The 22,578-nt window shown below is 35.5% G+C and overlaps 1 protein-coding gene across 10 annotated transcripts in view; it reads right to left on the bottom strand.

The window, feature by feature from the left end:
- FBXW7 (F-box and WD repeat domain containing 7) overlaps positions 1–22,578 on the bottom strand; it is a 220,833-nt gene that overhangs the window by 86,317 nt on the left and 111,938 nt on the right. For 6 of the 10 annotated variants that reach the window (XR_011430113.1, XM_001501304.7, XM_070245821.1 and 3 more), the window contains one exon: positions 3,515–4,096. Coding sequence is in view for 9 of the 10 variants with exons in the window: in XM_070245803.1 (XP_070101904.1) it covers positions 3,515–4,096 (582 nt within the window). In the remaining variant the exon portion in view is untranslated. 10 annotated transcript variants of the gene reach the window in all.

The raw sequence follows: 22,578 nt of genomic DNA, 5'->3' as shown, positions 1-22,578 counted from the left end.
TTTACACTGATCAAGAATTTAAAGCTGCTCCAAAATAAAGTATTTCAAATAGTGAGGGCTTTTGCCTATTTACCATATTTAAGAGATTTATACACATGGGTGACTGACATTTTCTTTTTCAGCAACACAGTAATAGGTGACATTTTTAAAATGCTGTTGAAAAATGAAGTTTTCTGGGAATGATCCTGAAGAAGAGTTTCAGGAATGGACAAAAGAAAACAGGCCAATTTCAGATTGAAATCTACTTTGGAGAAGGGCAATGCTGCCTTGGCAATTAAATAGTTTTATATTATTCTTGCCATATTTATGAAGGCAAATGACCTCAAAATAAGCAATCTATCAAAAGTGTGTACACCTGCATCCATATATACACATACACGCATAAACGCATATACACATGTATACCTGTGTTGTTAGTCCTCAGTCTACTCCTGTGACCCTGCAGGTACAGTATAATTTGTATTCATGACTCAGGAGTCATTAGGGAAGCTGGCTTAAATTCAGCATACTTTGTTTTTAAGGAGGTAACTATATAACTATATAAGATATATCTAAAAGTTGTATTTACAGTTTCACCTTGAAGAGAAAGGAAAGATAAAGCACCTGTCAAATCTGTGTACTGGAAGGTTTCCTACAGAACATTATGATGACTGCTCCTTTTGGAAAAAGATATGTTTTGTCTAGCTGGCTTCCTTGTTTTTAATTTAAAATGTGGTTGAACTCCTTGACAGCTCTGTGTTGTTCAGCAAGACTCAGTTTTGATTAAACTTCTTTCTGAAAATAATCCAATTAAATACTAGACTCCCATTCCTCCACTGAACTCTCAGAAAAAAGTGGAGAGATACAAACTGCCTCTTGATATAGCAACCTTGAGAGTGAGAGCTCAAGAGATGAGGGCTAGAACCTGGGTGAATTGCACTAAAAAAGGTCTAAGCCTTACCAACGGAGCAGGGCTGCAGCGGTTGGTGTTAGAGCCATTGGCTGAGATTCAAAGCTCTGCTTCAACACCTTGAAATGGGGATGGTAAAATGGATGAAAACCACTACTTGAAGCCAGTTCCTTCTCAGATCAGATCAACTAAACAAAATCTAAACTTGCAGACAGGCTAGGGGAATTAGGGATAAACATGCTTTAGAAAGAGTTTCAGTTTCACAAGCTGAAGCAAAAATGGTAAGGATAATTCAAGTATTAAACCAAGTGTATATGATATTTCATTCCAGGTCAAGTTAGGTTAAAGGTGATGATGTTAAATCTGTTTGTATATTGTTTATGGACTAAGTCAATGATTCACTGTAAAATTTAAAAAATAATAAATAGAAGTAAGAGGATAAACTACTACAGACATTATTTATTTTAATGTCTGTAAAATAAGTAAGCTTTTACTCAAGTTAAAATCTTATTTTCCAAAGAATCATTAAACTCATAAGTCTACTCTACCTGGATATTCATGATTTTTATCTAATTTTCTAATGATAAACAAAGAGCCAGAAAGCATGCAAACATAAAGATCTACGAGCGGAGAAGCCTGAAGGAAAAAAAATTGAAGTTCTGTTACATACCTCATTCAGAGTATAATTCTTTTTACTTTCTCTCCCCTTTAAATAGACCATGTGATAGCAACACTGCCTGAAATATTAATTAAAATAAATTCTAACTCCAGTGAAAAGTACATAACGTCTTATTGAATTTCCTATATTTTCAACAGCACCAAAATACAGAGAAAATAAAATTCAATGTAGAGGAGAAGCAGTACTTACTTGACTTAGTAGCTAGTCAGCAAGATCAAAGTATGTAAAGAAAACTCTTATTTCCAACTCTGGTTATGATTTTGTGGAGGGTGTGTGTGTGTGTTCCTATTCTCTACGACTTAAAAAAAAAATTTTATTACGGAAAACTTTAAACATACTTAAAAAACTACACAGAATAATACCCATGAACCTCCATGTCCCTGTAACCCAGCTTCAACAATTAGCAACTCATGGTCAATTTATACCCTCCTTCCTGTTATTCCCTCCAGTATTATTTTGAAGCAAAACCCGGAAAATATATAATTTCATTTTGACTATAAATTGATAAGGGGAAAAGAGAATATAATAGAAAGATTGGGTAGTGAGAGAAATAATGCGTCTTCTTTCTCTCCACAATCCCCACCCGTTGCCAGGACCACAATTTTAAGTGATATAATATCCAGGAATGTTTTGAGAAAAGAGGCCCACATACCACCCCAAAGAACAAGCACTGGCAATTACAAATTTACTGCAGCTGCCCAATCACTTCTTCCTTCCATCTCAGACAGACTTTACACTTCGGCACCTCCCTGCCTATCCAGTAGCAAAGATAACAACTGGGACGCAGTGACAGTATGACTGGCTGCAATATTCCAGTCCTTAATCTCTGGAACAGCCTTAAAGGACTGTATCCAATAGAACTGGTTTTCTTGGCACTAGATTAATCACCAAGTCCCTGAGTTGATAAGATTCCTCTAACTGTCTACCTTTTAAAACATGTCTATGGCTAACTCCACGGGCTACCACTAGTTAAATGAGATAAGGAGGCAGATACAACACAGCTGTCTCCAGGAATGGGCAGGGAAAGGAAAACTGCAGGCAAGGGAAGTAGTGGCAGAAATCAGACAGAAAGTTGGGAATCTAAGTGCACCTTCACATCATCTCCTACCTCTCACAGTCAAAAATCAACCAAAATGGTCTGGTTACCCTATAGCAAATATTCAAATCCCTTTGAGAAATAAATGGAGTGTTCCACTAAAATGAAGTCAGAAAGAAAAACCAATTCTTCTGGTGTTCCTGAATGTCTTAATTTTAACAAAATAACTAAAGGAAAGGAAGCAGTGAAGATAGCACCATGCATTCTTGTTGTTTTATAATATAAAAAAAAGTTTAATTATCTTAAATATGCCAGTGTCTAGTACTTGAACTTCTAAAAGGACCTACTCAGATTTCTCCAACAACCAAATATTAATATTCAGCCTGTAATTTCATCTTGTTTAATTACATAATGAAGAGAAAACTGTTTACAAAAGATAAATTTTAATCATCATAAGAAAACTAATTTGAAGTAACTTCCAATAACTTGTGCCTTGGAATAACACCTGTGAATATACAGCCCACCCTACCAGCTGCATTTTGTAAATAAGAAAAGATTCTTCAATACTTGATTTACACAAATTATATTTCATCCCAACCCTCTCCACTGCATACAACCTACTTACCCCTGTCCCTGTCATACAATTTCTAACAAAATTTGATATTAATGATTTTTCATAGTAATAGGATCAATTTACCTTCCCTCCATTTCTAACAACACTGTCCCATTATCAATATTTCTATTCCTAATACTTTCTAATAGCTTCTGTAAAACAAAAATTAGTTCTTTTTATTATTATACATCTGAAGATTAATTGTGCAGTAATACAAAGACTGTGAAGAAAGTTTCATTACAATTAATATGGACATGTAAAATTTCTCAGGTGGAACAGCAGACTAAATATACTCACTTTTGTTGTCTTTGTATAGAATGGGGAGGAGAGTTGGTGAATAGGCAGGTCCACGATACTACTAGAGTTTGTGACACTGTTACTATGTGTATGTTCATCTTCCCTGCTACTGTCATCAGACTGATCAAAATCATCACTCTCCTGGTCCATTTCCTCTTCCTCTTCATCCTCCTCATCTTGTTCACCAGCATGTTCTTCATCGTCCTCTTGTTCTTCTTGGTTTCCCGAGGAGTCCTCATCTACCGAAATAAACCGATTATTGTTTTCTTCCAATTGTCCTTGCTGGGAATCATTTTGGTTTCCAGGTCTAGGTTCTGCTCCAACAACTTCACCATTCCTTGCAGTGTGCTCCTCCTCCTCTTGTTGTCTTAGCTGGTGCTGCTGCTGCTGCTGTTCCTCCTCTACCACACGATTCATCTGTTCCTCATCTGCCTGGCTTGAGGAAGGGTTACCTCTCAGAGAGCCTCCAGTTCGTCGTCTTTTGCTGCCCACAGAGAGCAGTTCCTGATTCATTTCCAAAAGCCAGCTTGCTACTTCTTGGACCTTGGCTAGACTATCAGAAGATGCAAAGGTTTTCACATTCTGTAGGGAAAAATGGAGTGGAAAAAAAAGGTTTGTACAATCTATATTATCTTCTACTTTTATGTAGTATGTCTATAATCTAAATTTCATTAAAGATTGTAAAAAGTATTTGATGCCATTGAGGCACTAAGATAGTTCTTTAGGAATCAATATAGAAAGTTTAAATTAGAAAAGTTATGAGACTTTATAAAGACATACACAAAAATCATACAGTAAACAGTTTTATCTGTTTAAAAAATATCCTTTGCAAAAATAATTTCAGAATGAAGCTTTATAGTTTAATTTAGTTGCTCTGATTAATAAAACATAATTTAACCAATAAGACAATTTTAAATTTTACATCAGTAGTTTGTAAACTACATCCTTTGTAGAACTTTCACAATATGTTAAGAAGTATATCACAAAAAAATTATTCAATGCTCAGTTAAGTTCAGGAAATGCTGAAGTAAACCAAGATAAAAAGGCTTTTTTACCTTAGGAATTTCTCAAACTTCTCTGATCAGAGAACCTTGCCTTTAGACAGTTTTCTGACAGATACCAAGTCATTATGATTTTCATTTTTCACAATGAATATAAATCAAATAAACACCAAATAAGAAAAAAATTTTTTTAGAAGGAAAAAAGTTCATAAGTTCATACCCTCTGACCCAGTAACTCCACTTCTGGCAATCTATCCTAAGGAAGTAACCCTAAAATAGAAAAAGAAATTATGCAGAGGATGCTCACTGCAGCCTTATCCACAGAAGCAAAAATGAATGTAAATAAAAATAATCAAAATCCAAATGTTCAAGACAAACGAATCCCTGAGATGGGATATATATACTGCAATCCCTAAATATGATGTTCATAAAAATATTGTGAAAACATAGATGTTGATATTATATTACGCTAAGGGCAAAACGCAGGAAATTATATGATCACAACTGCATAAAGACTAGAAGACAATATTTCATATAAATTGCATTTAGGTAGTGGTATTATATGTGCTTTAAATTTATTTTTTACCATATTTCTCAAATTTTATATATCAAGTGTGTTTACTTTCACGTTTTTGAACATAGGCTCTTAAAATTGATCTGATGTAGAATCTTCATAATGTTCCTTCTTAAATTTCATCCTTTGCAAATATATAGGACATGTTCGAAGTTACATAAAATAATGCCAACGTATTACACAAGTTCATATAAAATTCCTTTTAAAAAATATTTAAGATTTATGAGATATAAGAAATACAATATTCATTTTCTGTCATGCCCCAAGAGTAACTACATTAAAGCAGTCTTATCTATTTTTCCAACTCTTGCCACTAGATGGTCGTTCTCCCAAAGGTCCATAGTCTTCATTGCAAGCTTTGTAATGAGATCAAGAAAGTCTGAAAGATAGTTTTAAAATAGCAATATTTCATTTTCTTTTCTATAACCTATACTTTCTAAGAAATAAGCTGTAGGGTAGGGGAAAAATTTTTTAATTCTAATTACACTAGAAGTGTAAGTGTAAAAAGAGAAGAGCTCCAAAGATTGAGCCCTGAGGCACTCCAACATTCCTAAAGAAGAGGAGTAACCAGCAAAGATGACTAAGGAAAGCTAGGAATGGGTGGTATCCTTGAAGTCAAGTAAAGAAACCATATCCAAGAGGAGAAAGTAAAGAATGACTGTTGCTGATACACCAAGGAGGATGAAACAAAGAAATGACGGCTAGATTCAGCAACATGGAAGTCACTAGTAATAGGAGCACTTTTTGTTAGTTGAAGTCTGAACACAGTAGATTTAAGAGACTGCGAAAAGAGAATAGAGATGGTGAGTATGGACAAGTTAGGAGTTTGCTGCAAAAGGGAACAAAAGGAAGGAAGGGGTAATTGGTAGGAAAAACAGTGTCAAGAGAAGATTTTTGATTCTTTAAGACTGGAGAACTAGCAGCATATCTGTACACTGACAAGAATGATCCAGCATTAAACAAAAAGTTGACAGTGCAATCGAGAAAGATGAAATTGTGAAGTGACGTCCTTAGGTAATTAAAAAAAAATGATGAGAAAGAGCACAAAAGTGAAAGAACTGGCTTTCATTAGGAAAATAGATATTTCACTTATGATAATAGATGAAAAAGCAGGGTGGTATTATAGGTACTTTAAATTTACTTATCACATTACTCAATGTGCAAACAGTTGAAAGTAGGTAGGTTTTTATAGTAGTGGGAGTCTTTGGAAGTTCCCTACTCAGTACTTCCTTCAATTTTTTTTTGCTTTTCTTTGTAAAGTAGGACGTAAGGTGATCTTGGGAAGAAGAAAGCTGAGAGTGATCTTGGGAGAGGAGGTGTTAGAAATTTGAAGATAGAGGTATGAAATAGTCCTCCAGGGAGAGAGGAAGAGAACTTTCCTTGGTGCAGAAGATTTTGATGATCAAACGTCATCAATAAACCATGATGTGATATATATTAAATGTGACTTTTAAAAGTGGTTCTTGTTTACCACCCAGGCAAGCGCAACACAAAATTTCTATTTGAAGTAGAAAGTAGGGTTCCTTAGAAAAAACACATTAAATACATCATGTTTTCAGAAGATAAACTATAGAAAATAAAGGTAATGAAAAGATTAACATCAAAATCTTACTAGCTAGTATTTGTCAAAGATAAACTATGAAAACATCACAGGAAAACAGGTTAAAAATAACATGTTGAAAAACACTGACCTACACAAACGAATATATATATGGTATCCCAACATATACAAAGGTAAATCTGCTATTCATAGATTTTCTTCAAAAAGACAATCAAAATGTTGCTTTAGTAACTGTATCTAAAGTCTAGCTCTCCTAACAATTAATAAGGACATTTTTCACTTGGATGTTTACGCATAGACCAGCATGAAATCAGGGACACTGACTGGGATAACACAGGCCCCCAATTGTTCTCTGTGTGTCCAACCTAATAGGCATATTTTTACAAGATTGAAACAGGTTAAGTGACATATTAAGAGCAACTTACAAAGTGAAAAGATGAGAGAACAAAGGTCATAAAATGAATCATAAAGAATGTGTGTAAAGAAGGGAAGAGACTGTCGGTAAGCAGCCAGACTACCAACAAATAGAAAGTTTATGACTAGTATTTCTAAAATAGTACCAGTACAGGTCATCACTGAATACTTCTGTTACCAGTTATGAATTGGTAACCAAATATTGAAATACCAAAGATTGAAATCACTATCATTGCGTAACTTTAGTGTTATACTGGAGGAACAGAGAAGAAAGTGTCTTAATTTAAACTAATAAAGTTAGTTGACTCATATTTAGAGCATGGCATGTAAATAGCTTCCAAAATAATACAAATTCTTATAGATAGTCCTGGTCAAAAATGGTAAATCCAAGCAGATGAATCAGATTTAAGGTATAGCCAATATAAAATACACAATGACAGAGCTAACAGTCAGATTACAGGAACTCCAGAATATCTGAAGAAGCTGAAAATACCTAATTGATAGACTTATAAAAGTTTTTCCAAGTCCTGTATATATTATATTGGATTTCTCTGATCCATTTTGAGAATGGAAAATGGGAATAAACATATAGAAACTAAGGAGAAAAAACTTCATTTTCCTCAGTATTCATAAATTTAAATTTAAGCAAAAACCAATATTTTTAGGAAATCAGTTTTCTAACAATCTATTAAATAAGCGAATGACCTAACATAAGTATTTATCCAATAATTAATAACAAATTAGAATAAACTACTAAATACTTTTAAGGGGGGAAAAGATTTTTAAAAATATAAGTCCCACATAAACAAAAAAAATTAAATACCCATAATCTAAAACTTAAAACCGCCATATAGGAAAAGTTAATAAATGAAGTATTAACAAAAGAATGCACATTTTTGCTTTTAAATTCTAATTCTAAACTCTTTTTTTTCTTTTTAAAGATTGGCACCTGAGCTAACATCTGTTGTCAATCTTTCTTCTTCTGCTTCTGCTTCTTCCCCAAAGCGCCCCCAGTAGACAGTTGTATATTTTTGTTGTAGGTCCTTCTAGTTGTGCTATGTGGGACGCCAACTCAGCATGGCTTGATGAGTGTGCTAGGTCTGCACCCAGGATCTGAACTGGTGAAACCCTGGGCCGCCAAAGCGGAGTGCACGAACTTTATGAGGATGGACTATACCTACTTTATCTAAATCTTCTAGAGAGACCACTGCTTGGAATGCAAGATTCACATCGTATTCTGAGACAACAATGATGAAGTCACAGCATTACCTATTACTATGGTTCTGGTAATTTAACAAAGGATAAATGATCAAATTTAAAGCTCTAATATAGATATTCATCACTAAAGTTTTCAAATAAATCAAAAGTTCAGATAGCCCATATAAAATAAAGTTGGACTCTGTATAAAGTAATTGCTGCAAAAGAAAAGTGGGGAGGGGCATCACTTTTCCCTTTGTAAATGGGGAGAACAAGGTTCTTCCCATAGCATCTTTCACTATTGTGTGAAGTCCAGAGAAGTCTGAACCTAAAGGTACCTAAAGGTAGAGAGGCCTACAGTCAGCTCCCAGGATGAATGAGAAGTATTATAATAATTTTACTCTTCAAAAACATTCAAAAACGAGGTTACTGAGATAAAAGACAACTACTACGTGACTTTCCTCAAGTCCTAGAAAATACACGGTAACTTTTAGTCATTATACCTTATTGATTTGGTGGCACTTCAGACCTAATTTCAGTTTCTCATGAACTATGCTTTCCAAAAGACTTGATTATTCAAAACCATTTGACCCGTATATCTTAGGATGCTTAAAGGAATTAAAGTGGGCGTAGTATACATGGTAAACAAATTGAGTTCTAAAAGCCTGTCTCAGAGTGAACTAGAGTTGTGAACCTCAAAAGAAGATACCAAGGCCAAGACTAACCTTGAAATCATAGTGGACGCTGAGGAATACTGGTTACATTAATAAAGCAAGGGGTAACTTAAGCAAATTGTCAAAGCCTCCAAATGATTGTGCAATATTAACATTTTCAGAAGTTGCATGGCAGGAATGACCCATTAGGCTTGAGCTACAAAGTCATTTAAGAAGCTTTAAGACACAGATGGCAGGAAAATAAACCAAATGGAACCAATTATTCGAAGGATAACTCAAAAGCTTGGAATCACCTTCCACAAGCAGTTTAGGATTTTCACTGAATCCTAAAGAGCCTTCCTAATCACCAAGAATCCTCTTCTGACCACACTACTTACTAACACTTAAATTTCATATTATGAACTCTCTATACTCCAAATTAATAATTTGTCTATTAATTACTATGTCAAACTGATTAACAGCAAGTATCTGGAAGACATGATAAAGTCAGTCTTACCATCACTCTGCTACTCAAAATCCACCAAGATCTTCCCATCTCACTCAGAATAAAAATCAATTTTTTCTATAATTGCCTGTTAAGCCCTATATAATCTATATACATTCCACTGCTCTGAGCTCATATTCTACTATTCTCTCTTTTTCACTTTGCTCTACTCTTTCTGTCCTTGTTCTTTCTTCAGGAAGAAAATATGCTGCTACCTCAGAATCTTTGCACTACTATTCCCTCTGCCTGAATGCTCCCTCCCATATACCTGCAGGGTTCTTCTCATTACTTCCTTCAGCATGCTGTTCAAATGTCCCCTAATCAATGATGCTTTCCCTAATCATTCCATTCAAAATAATAACTCCCTTGCATCGCCCTCCCTTTTCTCTTTGCTCTTCTCCAGAGCACTGTATAAAAGCACTAGAATAGTGCCTGCTATATAAGTGCCTATCTATCCATCCATCCATTTATTCATGTATTATCATCTGCCTCTCCCACTAGAATTTAAGCTCCATAAAGAAAGAGACTTTCCTTTTTCACCACTGTTATCTTCAGCACCTACAAAAATGCTTGGCTCAGTAGGTCCTCAAAACATTTGTTTATTGGGTAAACAATTATTAAATCTTTTGAAAGCCAGTCAAGTGCTGAGCATACTTTCTTCACCAAAGAACTTCAAGCCAGGTCACAAACACAATAACAACTATTTTAAATACATTATTTCTAAAGTTGTAGTCTGTACTGAACAAGTCACTTGTAATACTTTTGAAACTGATAAGGTATAAATATAATATCTTAACATTTATTTATAAATTACCTTCTAAGCCATAAAAATAATTTTTTTCTTTTAAAAAACTTCTTGTTTTTAGCACAGGCTATAAAAAAATTTGTGACTAAAAAGATTAATACTTCAAAAGCACATAATTTGTTGAGTAATTCTACTTCCACATCTCCTATACTGCAGCTAACTAGGAAACCATATATGTAACTTAAGGTGAAAATTTTCCAGGAACTAAAATTGGCTGAACAGATCCTTCGTAATGTAGATTAACAAAATGAACACAAAATGAACAAGATGGGGAGCATCATACAAGTAGCAAGTATTCACTAAGTTTTATAGTTTTGAACTGAATAATTTAAATCTACACACCTCATCAATCATATATATCCTTACGAGGAAAGATGCAAAACGCCATTTCTCAGTCCACATGAAAATACTTTTTTTTAAGTTATTTAACTTACAACATATATTTTTGTTTTGGACAAACTTAAATCCTCATTCCCATTCAACTCCACAACCTCTGCAATCTGGGTTTACTCTAACTAAATTTTAAACTGGTTGCTAAAACTCAATGGATCTTTTACCATTTTTGTAGCTTTTCTCATTGTTGAACAAGCACTCCCTCTTCTTTACAACTCTCTTGTCCCTTAGTTTCCCTTGGTATCACCCTTTCCTTGGTATCATCCCTCAGGCAGCACTGGTGTTATTCTCCATTGCCAGCTCCTTCCTTGTTGCAGTTTCTTTGAAACCTAGGGTTTTAACTATCACATAGAAGCTAGTAACAACCAACTCTATTAGCTCCAGCCAAACTCCTCTACTGAGCCTATTAGTTTTACCAAGATGTCCCACAGTCACCCCAAATTCATTATTTTAAAACCCAAACTCCTGTTTACACACACACACACACACACACTATCCCCTGCGCCTACCCCGGCCCAAATTTGTTCTTAGATCCTACTATTTTCTCTATCTCAGTGAATGGAATCATATTCTAGCCAGTTCCAGATTTAAGAAGCCCAGATGGCTCTTCCTCTTCCTCCTACTATCCCCTCCCTCAATAAGTGAGTTTTAAAGCTGTCAGATGGAGCCAAGTAAGGTAGGTATATGTAGAAGGCAGGGTGGCGGTCCAGCAGAGAGAGGTCAGTCCAAGCAGAGTGAGGAGTATCTCCCAATATGCGTGGGATGGTGGGAGGAAAGAGACAAAGACAAGCACGAGCGTCAAAGCCTGACTATGAGAAGGGTGAGGAATGATCTATACGGTGGAGGAGCCCTGCACGTCAAAAGGCAAAGTAGAATGAGAACATACGTTTAGGTGGAGGCATCAAATGTGAGCAAAGTAAGAAAGGTGTCCACCTGACAGGGTAGTGTCAAAGCCCAAATGAGATAAGGAGAGTGTGGCGGCCGTATTAGTGCCCTGCTCCAATATCCCTTCAACAGAAACTGCTATGAAAAGCAGAGCTGCTTGACAGCCCCCAGCTCCCTCACCTTGGAATCCACTGCAACATTTACACCCTGCCATGCTTCCTCTAGGCTTCCCCCAGCAAATGACTGAGCATGGTAGGAATGCTCAACAGCCAATTCTGGAGGGGAGGGATCCCTGCACATCAAATCTTGTCTTGACATCTGTTTCTCTGGGGACCTGAATTGACATAGAAGGCATCCATGCACCAGGGTCAAAAACTCGAGATGAAATTAAAAAGTTCTGGAAGACACTATAAAATGGTTTACTTCATTAAACAAAGGTCATTTTACTCCAGAATCTTTAAAGAACAGCTACTACTACATAAAGAAATCCAGTGGCTTAGCAGACAAAAAGTTATCAACAGGTTACTTGAGCTGAAAGGGTTCCTTTTAAGACAACAGAAGGCTAGATTTGGTTGAATACTTTGAAGATGAAGAATGGCTGCAGAAACTAGCCAATGCAGCATTTACTCTTCAGTCTCTGTAAGGTATGAAGAAAATGTTTTTGAGTTCAAGGAACAAGATTCTTGGATTTAAAAGGAAAATGCACTTTTGGAAAACATCATATTACAAAAAGAAATCTTGAAATGTTTCCACTGCTGTTTGGGCTTGAGTGAAGGATCATCAGTAAGTCTCATGTCTTACTGGAAACCACCTGGAAAAGCTGCAGGACCAAAGTGAACTGATTTTCCTTCCCTTTCAACACAAGTATATCACTGAGCAGGAACTCCTTTTCTGAATCTTCTGATTGTGAGAATTTGACTTGAGAAAAAAAGGAAGAAGGGCTGCAGTCTTAAACATTCAAGATGAGTTTTACTGATCTGTCCTTAACAAGTTCTAGATTTCTGTGAAGACAAGAATATTTTGCTACTCATAGGAAAACAATGAACATTCGCAGTTTTCAACTTCTCACATATATGAACTCTTTTTCTTATTCAATGAACATCAAGAGTAAGCTAAGAAATTGTCTGATTTCAGTTGAAAAGGAATTTCTATGTGCTCGCTTATCTCATGTTTGACCCTGAATTGATATTTGTGAAGCAAAAAACAAGCACACAAGGTAAATATAATTTTTACATTAAAGAGGCAAACTCACGGTAAAGAGAGAAATATAATTTTTATTTTAAGATTCAAAAATAACACTTTTATGCATATATGAGCCTATAAAAGAAGGCATTTTCTAACCGCTAGGCCTACATTTGAGCCTGATTATATCACTGAGGAAGAAAATACTTTTTCAAAGTCTTGTATAAAATTGTGTCTCGGCAATATTTTCATTCATATTGCTTTGGCTTAGGGTTTTAGTGGCTTTACTATTCAACACTGTCAATAAATAACATTAATTAAAATCAATTTACAACCTTTATTTAAATTAAATGTGCTGAGTCTACATTAAGAAAAATTAAGTTCCATTTTGGCTTAAGCTAGTTATGCGAAATTTATTACGTTTCTTATGAGTCTGCAAAATTTATGAAAAGATAAAAGAGATTAATTTCAGGGAAAGTAAGCTAAGCTTAATTACAAGGGCATTGTATTTTCCCCTAAGAAAAGTTGGCAAAAATGCCATTTTTAGTTTTAAATATAGGGGGAAAACTACTCTTGCACATACCATATCTCATTTGGATCTTACATGGTAGGCATTTGTGCTAAGGCCTATTTGGTTAAGGTAAAAAAAGATAAAGTAGTAAAGTAAAAAAAAGAAAAGAACTGGAATTTCCTCTATCTGCTCTACAAACTTGTATTAGAGCTGATATCCTTTGTGGGATGGGGGAACCACACAAAAAGAAACAGCTAATGAATTTGCCATACAAACATATCCACAGAAAAAGAATAATCTCTGCTCAAAAGAACACTGACAATCATCAATGAATTGTATATCTACAACTTACTGATCAAGCTAATGTACCATGAGCTGTAGATACAATAATTTTTATTTATGAGTTCCCAAGATCAGAAAATTATTTTAAGTGTTCCTCCAGTGTAAAAAGATTGAGAAAGGCTGAAAGCGAATATCAGTAATGGGACAATTGAAACCATGTTTCCCTAATAGGAAGCAATGAGAGTAACATGGCATCACTTCTGTGATATTCCTGCCAACGATGCATAACCTGAATCCACTAATGAGGAAACACCAGACAATCCAAATTAAGGGTCTTTGTTCCAAATAACTGGCCTGTAATCTTCAAAAGTGTTAAAGGAATGAATGTAAAGATCAAAGAACTGTTCCAGATACGTGAAAACTAAATGCAACCATGATTTTTGAATGGAATCTTTCTGTTACACAAGATAGTATTTGAACAACTGGAGAAACTCCAATAGGGTCTGAGGAATAGATGATCTAATACATCAATGTTAATGTCCTGATTTGAATGGCTATATTGTGAGTATGCAGGAGAATATCCTTGCTCATAAGAAATGCATACTCAAGTGTTTGAGGGTGATGGTGCATTATGCTGGCAACTTATCAAATGGTTCTGGGGGCAAAATAAGCTCCTAGTACTATACTTGGAACTTTCCTGAAAGTTAAAAATAAGGGGAAGGGGAGAAATCTGGACGTCATTCTGGTTTCCATTATCTGTTACTACCTTTGCCTTGTCCCCACACTTTTGTCACCCACTCATATCATCACTAAGTCCTCCCAAGTCTACCTCTTAAGTAGCTCTACAATCCATCCCACTTCTCTAGTACTGTTTAATAAGCAGATACCATCAGTCTCTTGCCCAAACTATTTGAATAGCATCCCAGTAATCTCTCTACCTTTTGTCTCCTACCCCTCTCATCTACCTTCTATATGCTGCCAGAACGTCGAATGTCCACACCTCAGTGGCAGTTTGGCAACTTTTTACATGCTGAACCCTTTGCCCAAATGAAGACAAAATATTAAACAGATAAAGAGAGATCTTGTGAGGGAGGAAGGTAGGAGGGGAGAGGAGGACGGTGTGCACAGAGTGAATTAGCAACCCCTGAGTAAATCTGCAGAACTTTTGAAAACTACTCTAAGATAAAAATCTAAACTCCTAAGCACAGTACACAAGATGTTCTTACTCTGGGCTCAACTCTATTCATCTTCAATACACAATGGTTTGTCTTAAACTGTACATTACCCAACAATATTGATCCACTTGTATTCTCTCAGTATGCTATATGTTCTGTCTGTATCTTTGTAGAGGATGTTTCCTTCTCTTTGACATATTTCTTTGCCCATCCTTTACTAACTCTGACAATGTAAGTCACCTTCCCTCACTCTTCTCTTCTTCTGTGTCATAGAACTTGCTGAAAATGGCAAGCACAGATCTTGCATACAAGGACCTCATCCATCCACTTATAAAAAGGGCAGAAAATAGTGGTGAAACATTTAGGGAAAAGTTGGGGAACACAGTAAGAGAAAAAAGTACAGTAACTATCAGGTTGACAAAGGCGTAAGCTTGAGCACAGAGGACTGACTTGATTAACATATTGTGAATTATCTCTTTTTATATATATTATAGGAAGCAGAAGGCTAGAAAAGTGGACATGTTTGCTACTTCAAGTGTCTCACCTTCCAATTCCATGAAGAACTACTTTTGCTTTTTTCCTCTTTTTGAAGTTAGCTGACACCACGTATCAAGCATATGTTACAATGCTGAGCTTTAAAATGCAGGACACAACAATGCATACATATAGACAATAAACAGGCTTTTCCACTTTCAGGAAGTGATATTCAACTGTCCATATAACTCTACTACTGTCCATATATTATATTACCTCCTATAATTTCTAAAAGTGATAACCAACAAATACATAGAAAATTCATAGGGTAATTTTTCCATTTCCTAGGATATATTCAATAACTTCTCTTGTAGACTGCTAACTAAAAAGAATGACAAATAAAGATTTTTAAAACATGAAAATTAAAGTGTCCATCTTAAACTGTTACCAGATATTTCTATTTCTTTGTGGTAGTTCAAGACTGAAGTCTACTTTTGGGGGGAAAAAAACCCTATGACTGAGCAAATAGATCCCTCCTACAGGTCTTTTAGGTAGAGCAGTGCTGTCACCCTGGCTTGGAGCTCGAGGAGTGTCAGGCTTGCATAAGAAAGCTGAAATCTGTGTGAGGAAGGTTAACAATCACAGAAGTCATTCATTACTAATTCAGTCATTCATCATTCAAATATTGAGTGAAAAAATGGATGAAAGACACAGAGTTGACTAAAGAAGATATTAAAGGGTTGATAAACACATGGAAAACGTGCTCAACAACATCAAGGAAACGCAAATTAAAACCACTGTGCAATACAACTTTCCATCCACAAGAACTGCAAAAATTAAAAGAGACCAAATGCCACCAAATGTTGGTGAAAATAGGAAACAATGGAAACTCTCATACATGGTCAGTGTGATTGTAAAATGGCACAACCACTGTAGAAAACCATTTGGCAGTTTCTTATAAAAACACACACTTACCCTGAGAGCTAGCACATATACCTCCTAGGTACTTACCCAGGAGAAATGTCCACAAATAGATTGGTAGAAGAATGCTTATAGCAGCTTTATTCAAAACAGCCAAAACTAAAAATAACTGAAATGTTCATCAATAGGAAAATGGATAAATAAATTGAGATATATTCATACAGTGGAACAGTACACATGAAAAAAAAGGAATGCACTTCTGATACATACAACATGAATATCAAAAACAACATGTTGAATGAAAGAAGACACACAAAAAAACAACACTATGTGATTCTATTTATACGATGTTTAAGAATACAGACAACTAACCTATGGTGATAGTAAACAGAACAGTAATACCCGAGGGTGGACTGAATGAAATGGAATATGAGGGAAATTCTGGAAATGACAGAAATATTCTATATTTTGATTGAGGTGTTAGTTACATAGGTATATACAACTGTCAAAACTCATCTGTGCATTTCACTTTACATAAAAAGCACCTCAATTAAAAATGTGTATACTAATTGAGGACAATGCAAAAACTTCTCTGCTGTCTTTGACTCTCCCATTGTGAGCCTGTTACACACTGAAGATTTTGGTTTTCTTTGCTCTTGGTCCAATAGTTGGGTCTTCCCTACACTAATACCAGATACGATCACATCAGAGAGCCAGGATAAAAGCCCAGTTTACTGATTTTTCCACCCCAACAGGAGAAGTGGCAGTTTTCCCAGAGTCCATAACTCCTAGTATTGAGGAGTCAGCACATGGTTCACTGTGAAATGTTCTGTAGCAGGTAGAGAGAATTCTGAACAAAGAATATGATAGAGCCACATAAGCAACTGTACTAAAAGAACAACATCTGAAGACACTACCCTAACGAGGCAATGACCACAGGGACCAAAGAAAACCAGAATCTGTTAAATTTCAGAAATAACTCAGCATCTTTAATGAAAGCCTCAACACCATCACAATGAGCAAGTACGGACTCAAATCCTTTTAGCTGTCACCTTTACTCTGCCTCACTATCATTTTACGAGAAAGTTTTGAACTTCAGAAAAAGCACACCACTGTAATATAGAAAATTCATTTTCCATAGAAAACTAGCAAGTCTGTTTTCTTAACATGATTCCCATCTTAATAAGCATAATTTTCGCATGGCAACCATTGTAGACCACAAAGGGAAATAAAAAGTCTTCTTACTATTTGCTTTTTAAATTGAAGAATCCTTATCTAATTTGCTACTGCTTGATGCCCCCTTGCCTGGGTTCCTGGGAGGTTTTAGTTGGTATGTGTGCAATTAGAACTCAGGTAACTCCTGCCTGGTTTTCTTTTCTTGCTCTCTGAGGCAAAACAGTTACCTCATTTAGATGAATATGCCAGAGAATCACTATTCACAGGTAAACTCTCCTCTTCCTCTTCAAACTCTTGGCAGGAAGGTTGAATGGACATATTGGGGCAAGATACTGCCTGACTGCACTGCACACAGTGTGGCTTCAGAAAATGTGTATTTGAATTGACAAAGAGAAATGTATAAACTCTAACATGTGCCAGGCACTGGGGATACAACGCTGACCAAGACATAAGCCCTGCATCAAAAAGAAATAAAGTGTAGTGGCTATATATTGTTTAAAAATTATGAGAAAAACATCTACCCTAGTTAGACCTTTGTAAGATATACGGATGAGCAAAATTTCTAAAAGTTATATAATTATAGTAGAAACCAGGTAAAATAAACTTCATTCTAGCTTGGTTCCATCACTGCCCACCAATGTCCTTACCTGATAATACTATGGTGACTGAAAAAGCAAAAGAAGCAGAAAACCATCACCACTACCAAGAAAATCCAAAAAGAAAAAAACCGATCTGAAACATTAACTCTAATACCAAGAAACATTCATAATCCACTTAAAACTTTTTTCTTTCTTTTTTAGTAAAGACTGAGAGCTATTATTTTTTAAATGGTAGGAAGTATTATGATTTTCTCACAAAGATCTTCTCTATTTATGTAGAAATAAAGCAACACTGTCGTAATGATTGAATCAGTAAATTAGATCCCTATGTAATGATCTGTAATGTTTCAGACAAAAAATTTTTAAAATTTTTCAGGTTATAGAACAGTATTTCTGGACAAACCTAACAAGGCAGTAGTTGTAAAATACTCTCAAACTTCCAAACACTCTCAATTTCAGCACAAACAATGCTGTGTTGTACACTCAATCTAAAACTAAGAGAGGAAGCATTGTGGGTTGGTCACAACTCGAATTCCTTATCACAATGAAGACTGCATAAGGATTTTACCACTAAACTCAGCCATTTAAATAACTAGTAAGACAATAACAGTGGTCACTGCTCCCCAAAACTACTGATTTTCAGATTTGTTAGAGGGAACATTTCTTAGAATTTCAAGTTTCTGAGTAGGATTCCTTCATTCTGAAGTTATTCCTCTCACCTAAACAAAATTAAGAGTGCTAACTCAAAAGAATAATTAATTGAATGTCATAAAAATACGCCTTCTTTTTTCTACTGCAGCAATACTTGAGATACAGAAACCAACATTAGTAAGGAACCTTATAGGTTAAGAAACCTGTTTTATATTCAAATTAGTAAAGATGCTTCCACTGCATTCATGTAATCAGCAAACATTTACAGAGTGCTAAGAACCAACACTGTGCTAGGTACAGTATATTCATTTAATCTAGAACCCTGAGATCATTATTTCCATTTTCCAAAACAGGAAACAGGCTCAGATTAAGGTCGCTTGCCCAAAGATTTATAAAGATTTAATAACATGTTTGAAACTCAGATATGTCTGAGCCAAGGATTATGTTCATTCCACTAGGCCAACTTGACTTCCAACAAGGTATAATAAAGACCTGGCAGTAGCAAAAGAAACAAAAGGCACAGATAACAGGGACATGACACCACTATAACTATCCCTTTCATATAAAAGCTTCTTCTTAAATAGAGACCACTCTCCTTTCTCAGACCCCTAAACATCGCCTCTCTTCCAGGCAGGGCCACAGATAGGAGTTCTGGGACCTAGCACAAAAAAAAAAAATCTTTTAGGCTCCCCATCAGCAAAGTAAAAGAAATCACATGAGATGTGTCCTACACCTCCTTCAGGAACAAAACAAAGGGTCTCAGTAATTTGTACAAGCACCCCACAGCCAAAAACTCAGGCACAATTGCTTTTGCTTACTAGTTACAAAGTACTCTTAAAGCTATGTTTGACTGTGTAATGTAGCTCCATACTTCCATATGATTACAAGTATTTTGAGAGTATGAATTGATAAGATTTTAGGCAAAACTACAAAATCAAATTCTATAGACTCTAATCCAAAGAAGCTATCCAACTTTGTCATCTTGCTTCCTTAACAATTCTCAACACAACTGAGAAATAATATTACCCATTATTGAATCTTACTTTGTGCAAGGCCTTGCTAAATGTTTTACATATGAAACCTGATTTCACTGTCAAAACTTACGATGTAGGTTCTATTTTACAGATGAAGAAATGAGGTTCATAAACTAAACTGTGTAATACTGCCTCTCAAGCACTATCCATCAAGGCAGTCGTTCCTCTCAATCTCTGTCTTTCTGAATGGCACTCACAGGGCAGTGGAAATCACAGTACTGTGGTCAAAGACAAACAATTCCTGGCTCCAGCGAAGCTAATAGTTTTAGATCCGATGTAAGAATAAGAAATAATATTAATATCAATGAAGAATACTAAGAAATAGATCATTTCAGCACAATGTCAAAGCCAAATTGACAGTGAAACAGCTACATAAAACTGAGGTCATAAAACTCAGTGGTTAAGAGCCCAGCTTATTAATTAAATAACAATACAAACTCTAATTCTACCACTACCTAGCTATGCAACCTTGAGCAAATTACTCAATGTCTTTAAATCTCAGCTACCTCATCTGCAAAAGGGGATTAAAATGGTACATCTATCTCAAAGGATTATTGTGAGGATTAGAGAGAGAATGCATGTAAAATGTTTAAAGATGTGTCTGACACCTAGTCAGTATTTAATATGTTATTCTTACTAGCTATTAAACAAACTTCTGTTATCAATTTTAAGAGAAGGCTTTAAAATGGGCTACTTCACCATGAGAAAAGTATGACATCAGAAGAAAGGAGGTCAGCAGTCAATGGAGATATCTAACTCAAATCTTTACTCAATTTGGGTACTACTTAGAAGGTTACAGTAACTATCTTGCAAACTAAAACATACCAAAGGTTACATGGGGAAGGGTGCAGTTCCGACTCTTTTTAGGTGGCAAGAAAAATTAGCAACAGTCAGTGGTACTTAAAGTGTAGTCTGGGGACCACTAGGAGTTGCTCAGACCTTCCAGGTCTTCAAGGTCAACCCAATTTTCATAACACCAAGAAGTTATTGGTCTTTTCTCTCTCATTCTCTCCCAAGTGTATATAACTTCTGACTATACAACTTACGATCATGCTATTGCTCTGATGGCTAATATAATTGTGTTTATGTTACTAAAATTTCTCAATTTTAATTTCTAATACAATAAGTATCAAACTGCTGCCTAGATGGTCAGGAACATTATAAGCCATATAAAGACAATATTGATTGTCATATTAGTCCAAATTTCAAAAGAATGCTTTTTTAAAAAAAGTGTTGTTCTCAAAGTATGCTCCATCAAAATCACCGGGGGCGGGGGGGGGGGGGTGGTGAGAGGGGAGGGGCAGTGTGTTAAAACACAAAAACCTGGACCCTACCCTAAATTCACTGAATCTTAAATAAGCACCTTTCAAGTAATTCTGTGAGCACACAAGTTGTTTCTTCCAAATGTGGAAATAATAATTGTTCACTTTTTGACCTTTTTATTTGAATAAAGCATACATACAGAAAAGTACCTGCATCCAGATCAAAAAATAGAACATTCTGATACCCTAGAACCCCTTCTAGTGACTCCTTCTAGAAATTAGCCCTCTTTTCTAGAAATTAGAATATACAATGGGGAAAGGATACTCTCTTCACTAAATGGTGTTGGAAAACTGGACAGCCACATGCCAAAGAATGAAACTAGACCCCTATCTTATATCACACACAAAAATCAAGTCAAAATAGATTACAGACTTAAACACAAGACCTGAAACCACAGAACTCCTAAAAGAAAACATAGAGGGTAAGCTCCTTGACACTGGTCCTAGCAATGATTTTTTTGGATTTGACACCAAAAGTAAAGGCAACAAAATAAAAAATGAAAAAGTGGGACAGCAACAAACTGATCAGATTCTGCAAAGCAAAGGAAACCATAAACAAAATGAAAAGACAATCTATGGAATGGGAGAAAATATTTGCAAATCATCTATCTGACAAGGAGTTACTATCCAAAATATGTAAAGGACTTATATGACTCAATAGCAAAAAAAAAAAAAAATCCCCAAGCAATGCAATTAGAAAATTGGGAGAGAAACTGAATAGATATTTTTCCAAAGAAAACTATAGATGACCAACAGGTTCCTGAAAAGGTGCTCCACATCACTAACCATTAGGGAAATGCAAATCAAAACCACAATGAGATATCACCTCACACCTGTTAGATTAGCTATCAAAAGACAAGGGACAACAAGAGTTGGGAAGGATGTGGAGAAAAAGGAATCATTGCATACTACTGGTGGGAATGCAAACTGGTACAGCCACCATGGAAAACAGTAGGAGGTTCCTCAAAAAATTAAAACTAGATCTACTATTTGACCCAGCAATCCCACTTCTGGGTATATATCCAAAGGAAATGAAAACAGAATATCAAAAAGATAACTGCACTCTCACTCATTGTAGCTTTATTCACAAGAGCCAGGATATGGAAACAACCTAAGTGTCTATCATGGATGAATGGATAAAGAAGATGTGATACACACACACACACACACACACACACACACACACACACACACACACAATGGAATATTATTCAGTCATGAGAAAGAAGGATATCCTGCCATTTGTAGCAACTTGGATGGACCCTGAGGGTAATATGCTAAGTGAAATAAGCCAGACAAAGACAAGTATTTCATGGTATCTCATTTACATGTGAAATTCAAAAAAAAAGAAAAAAGTCAAACTCACAGAAACAGAGTAGAAAAGTGGCTGCCAGGGACCAGGAGTGGGGGAAATAAGGAGAGCTTGGTAAGAAAGTACAAGCTTTCTGTTGTAAGATTAAAAATGTCTGAGGATTTAATGTAAAATATGGTGACTAGAGTTGATGACAGTATAATTTTGCTAAGAGAATAGAACTTAAATGTTCTCACCCAAAAAAAAGAGAGAAATATGTGAGGTGATGGTGTGTTAATTAACTAGACAGAAAGAATCCTTTCACAACGAATATGTATATAAAATTACCATGATGTACACTTTAAATATCTTACAATTTTATATGTCAATTATACCTCAATAAAGCTGAAATGTAAAAAAATTCTGATACCCCAGAATCCCCTCTGGTGACTCCTTCC

This window comes from Equus caballus, chromosome 2 (assembly GCF_041296265.1).
Source record: "Equus caballus isolate H_3958 breed thoroughbred chromosome 2, TB-T2T, whole genome shotgun sequence".
Lineage (NCBI taxonomy): Eukaryota > Metazoa > Chordata > Mammalia > Perissodactyla > Equidae > Equus > Equus caballus.
Note: the sequence above shows the minus strand (reverse complement) of the source record. Positions and strands in the feature narration are given on the sequence as shown.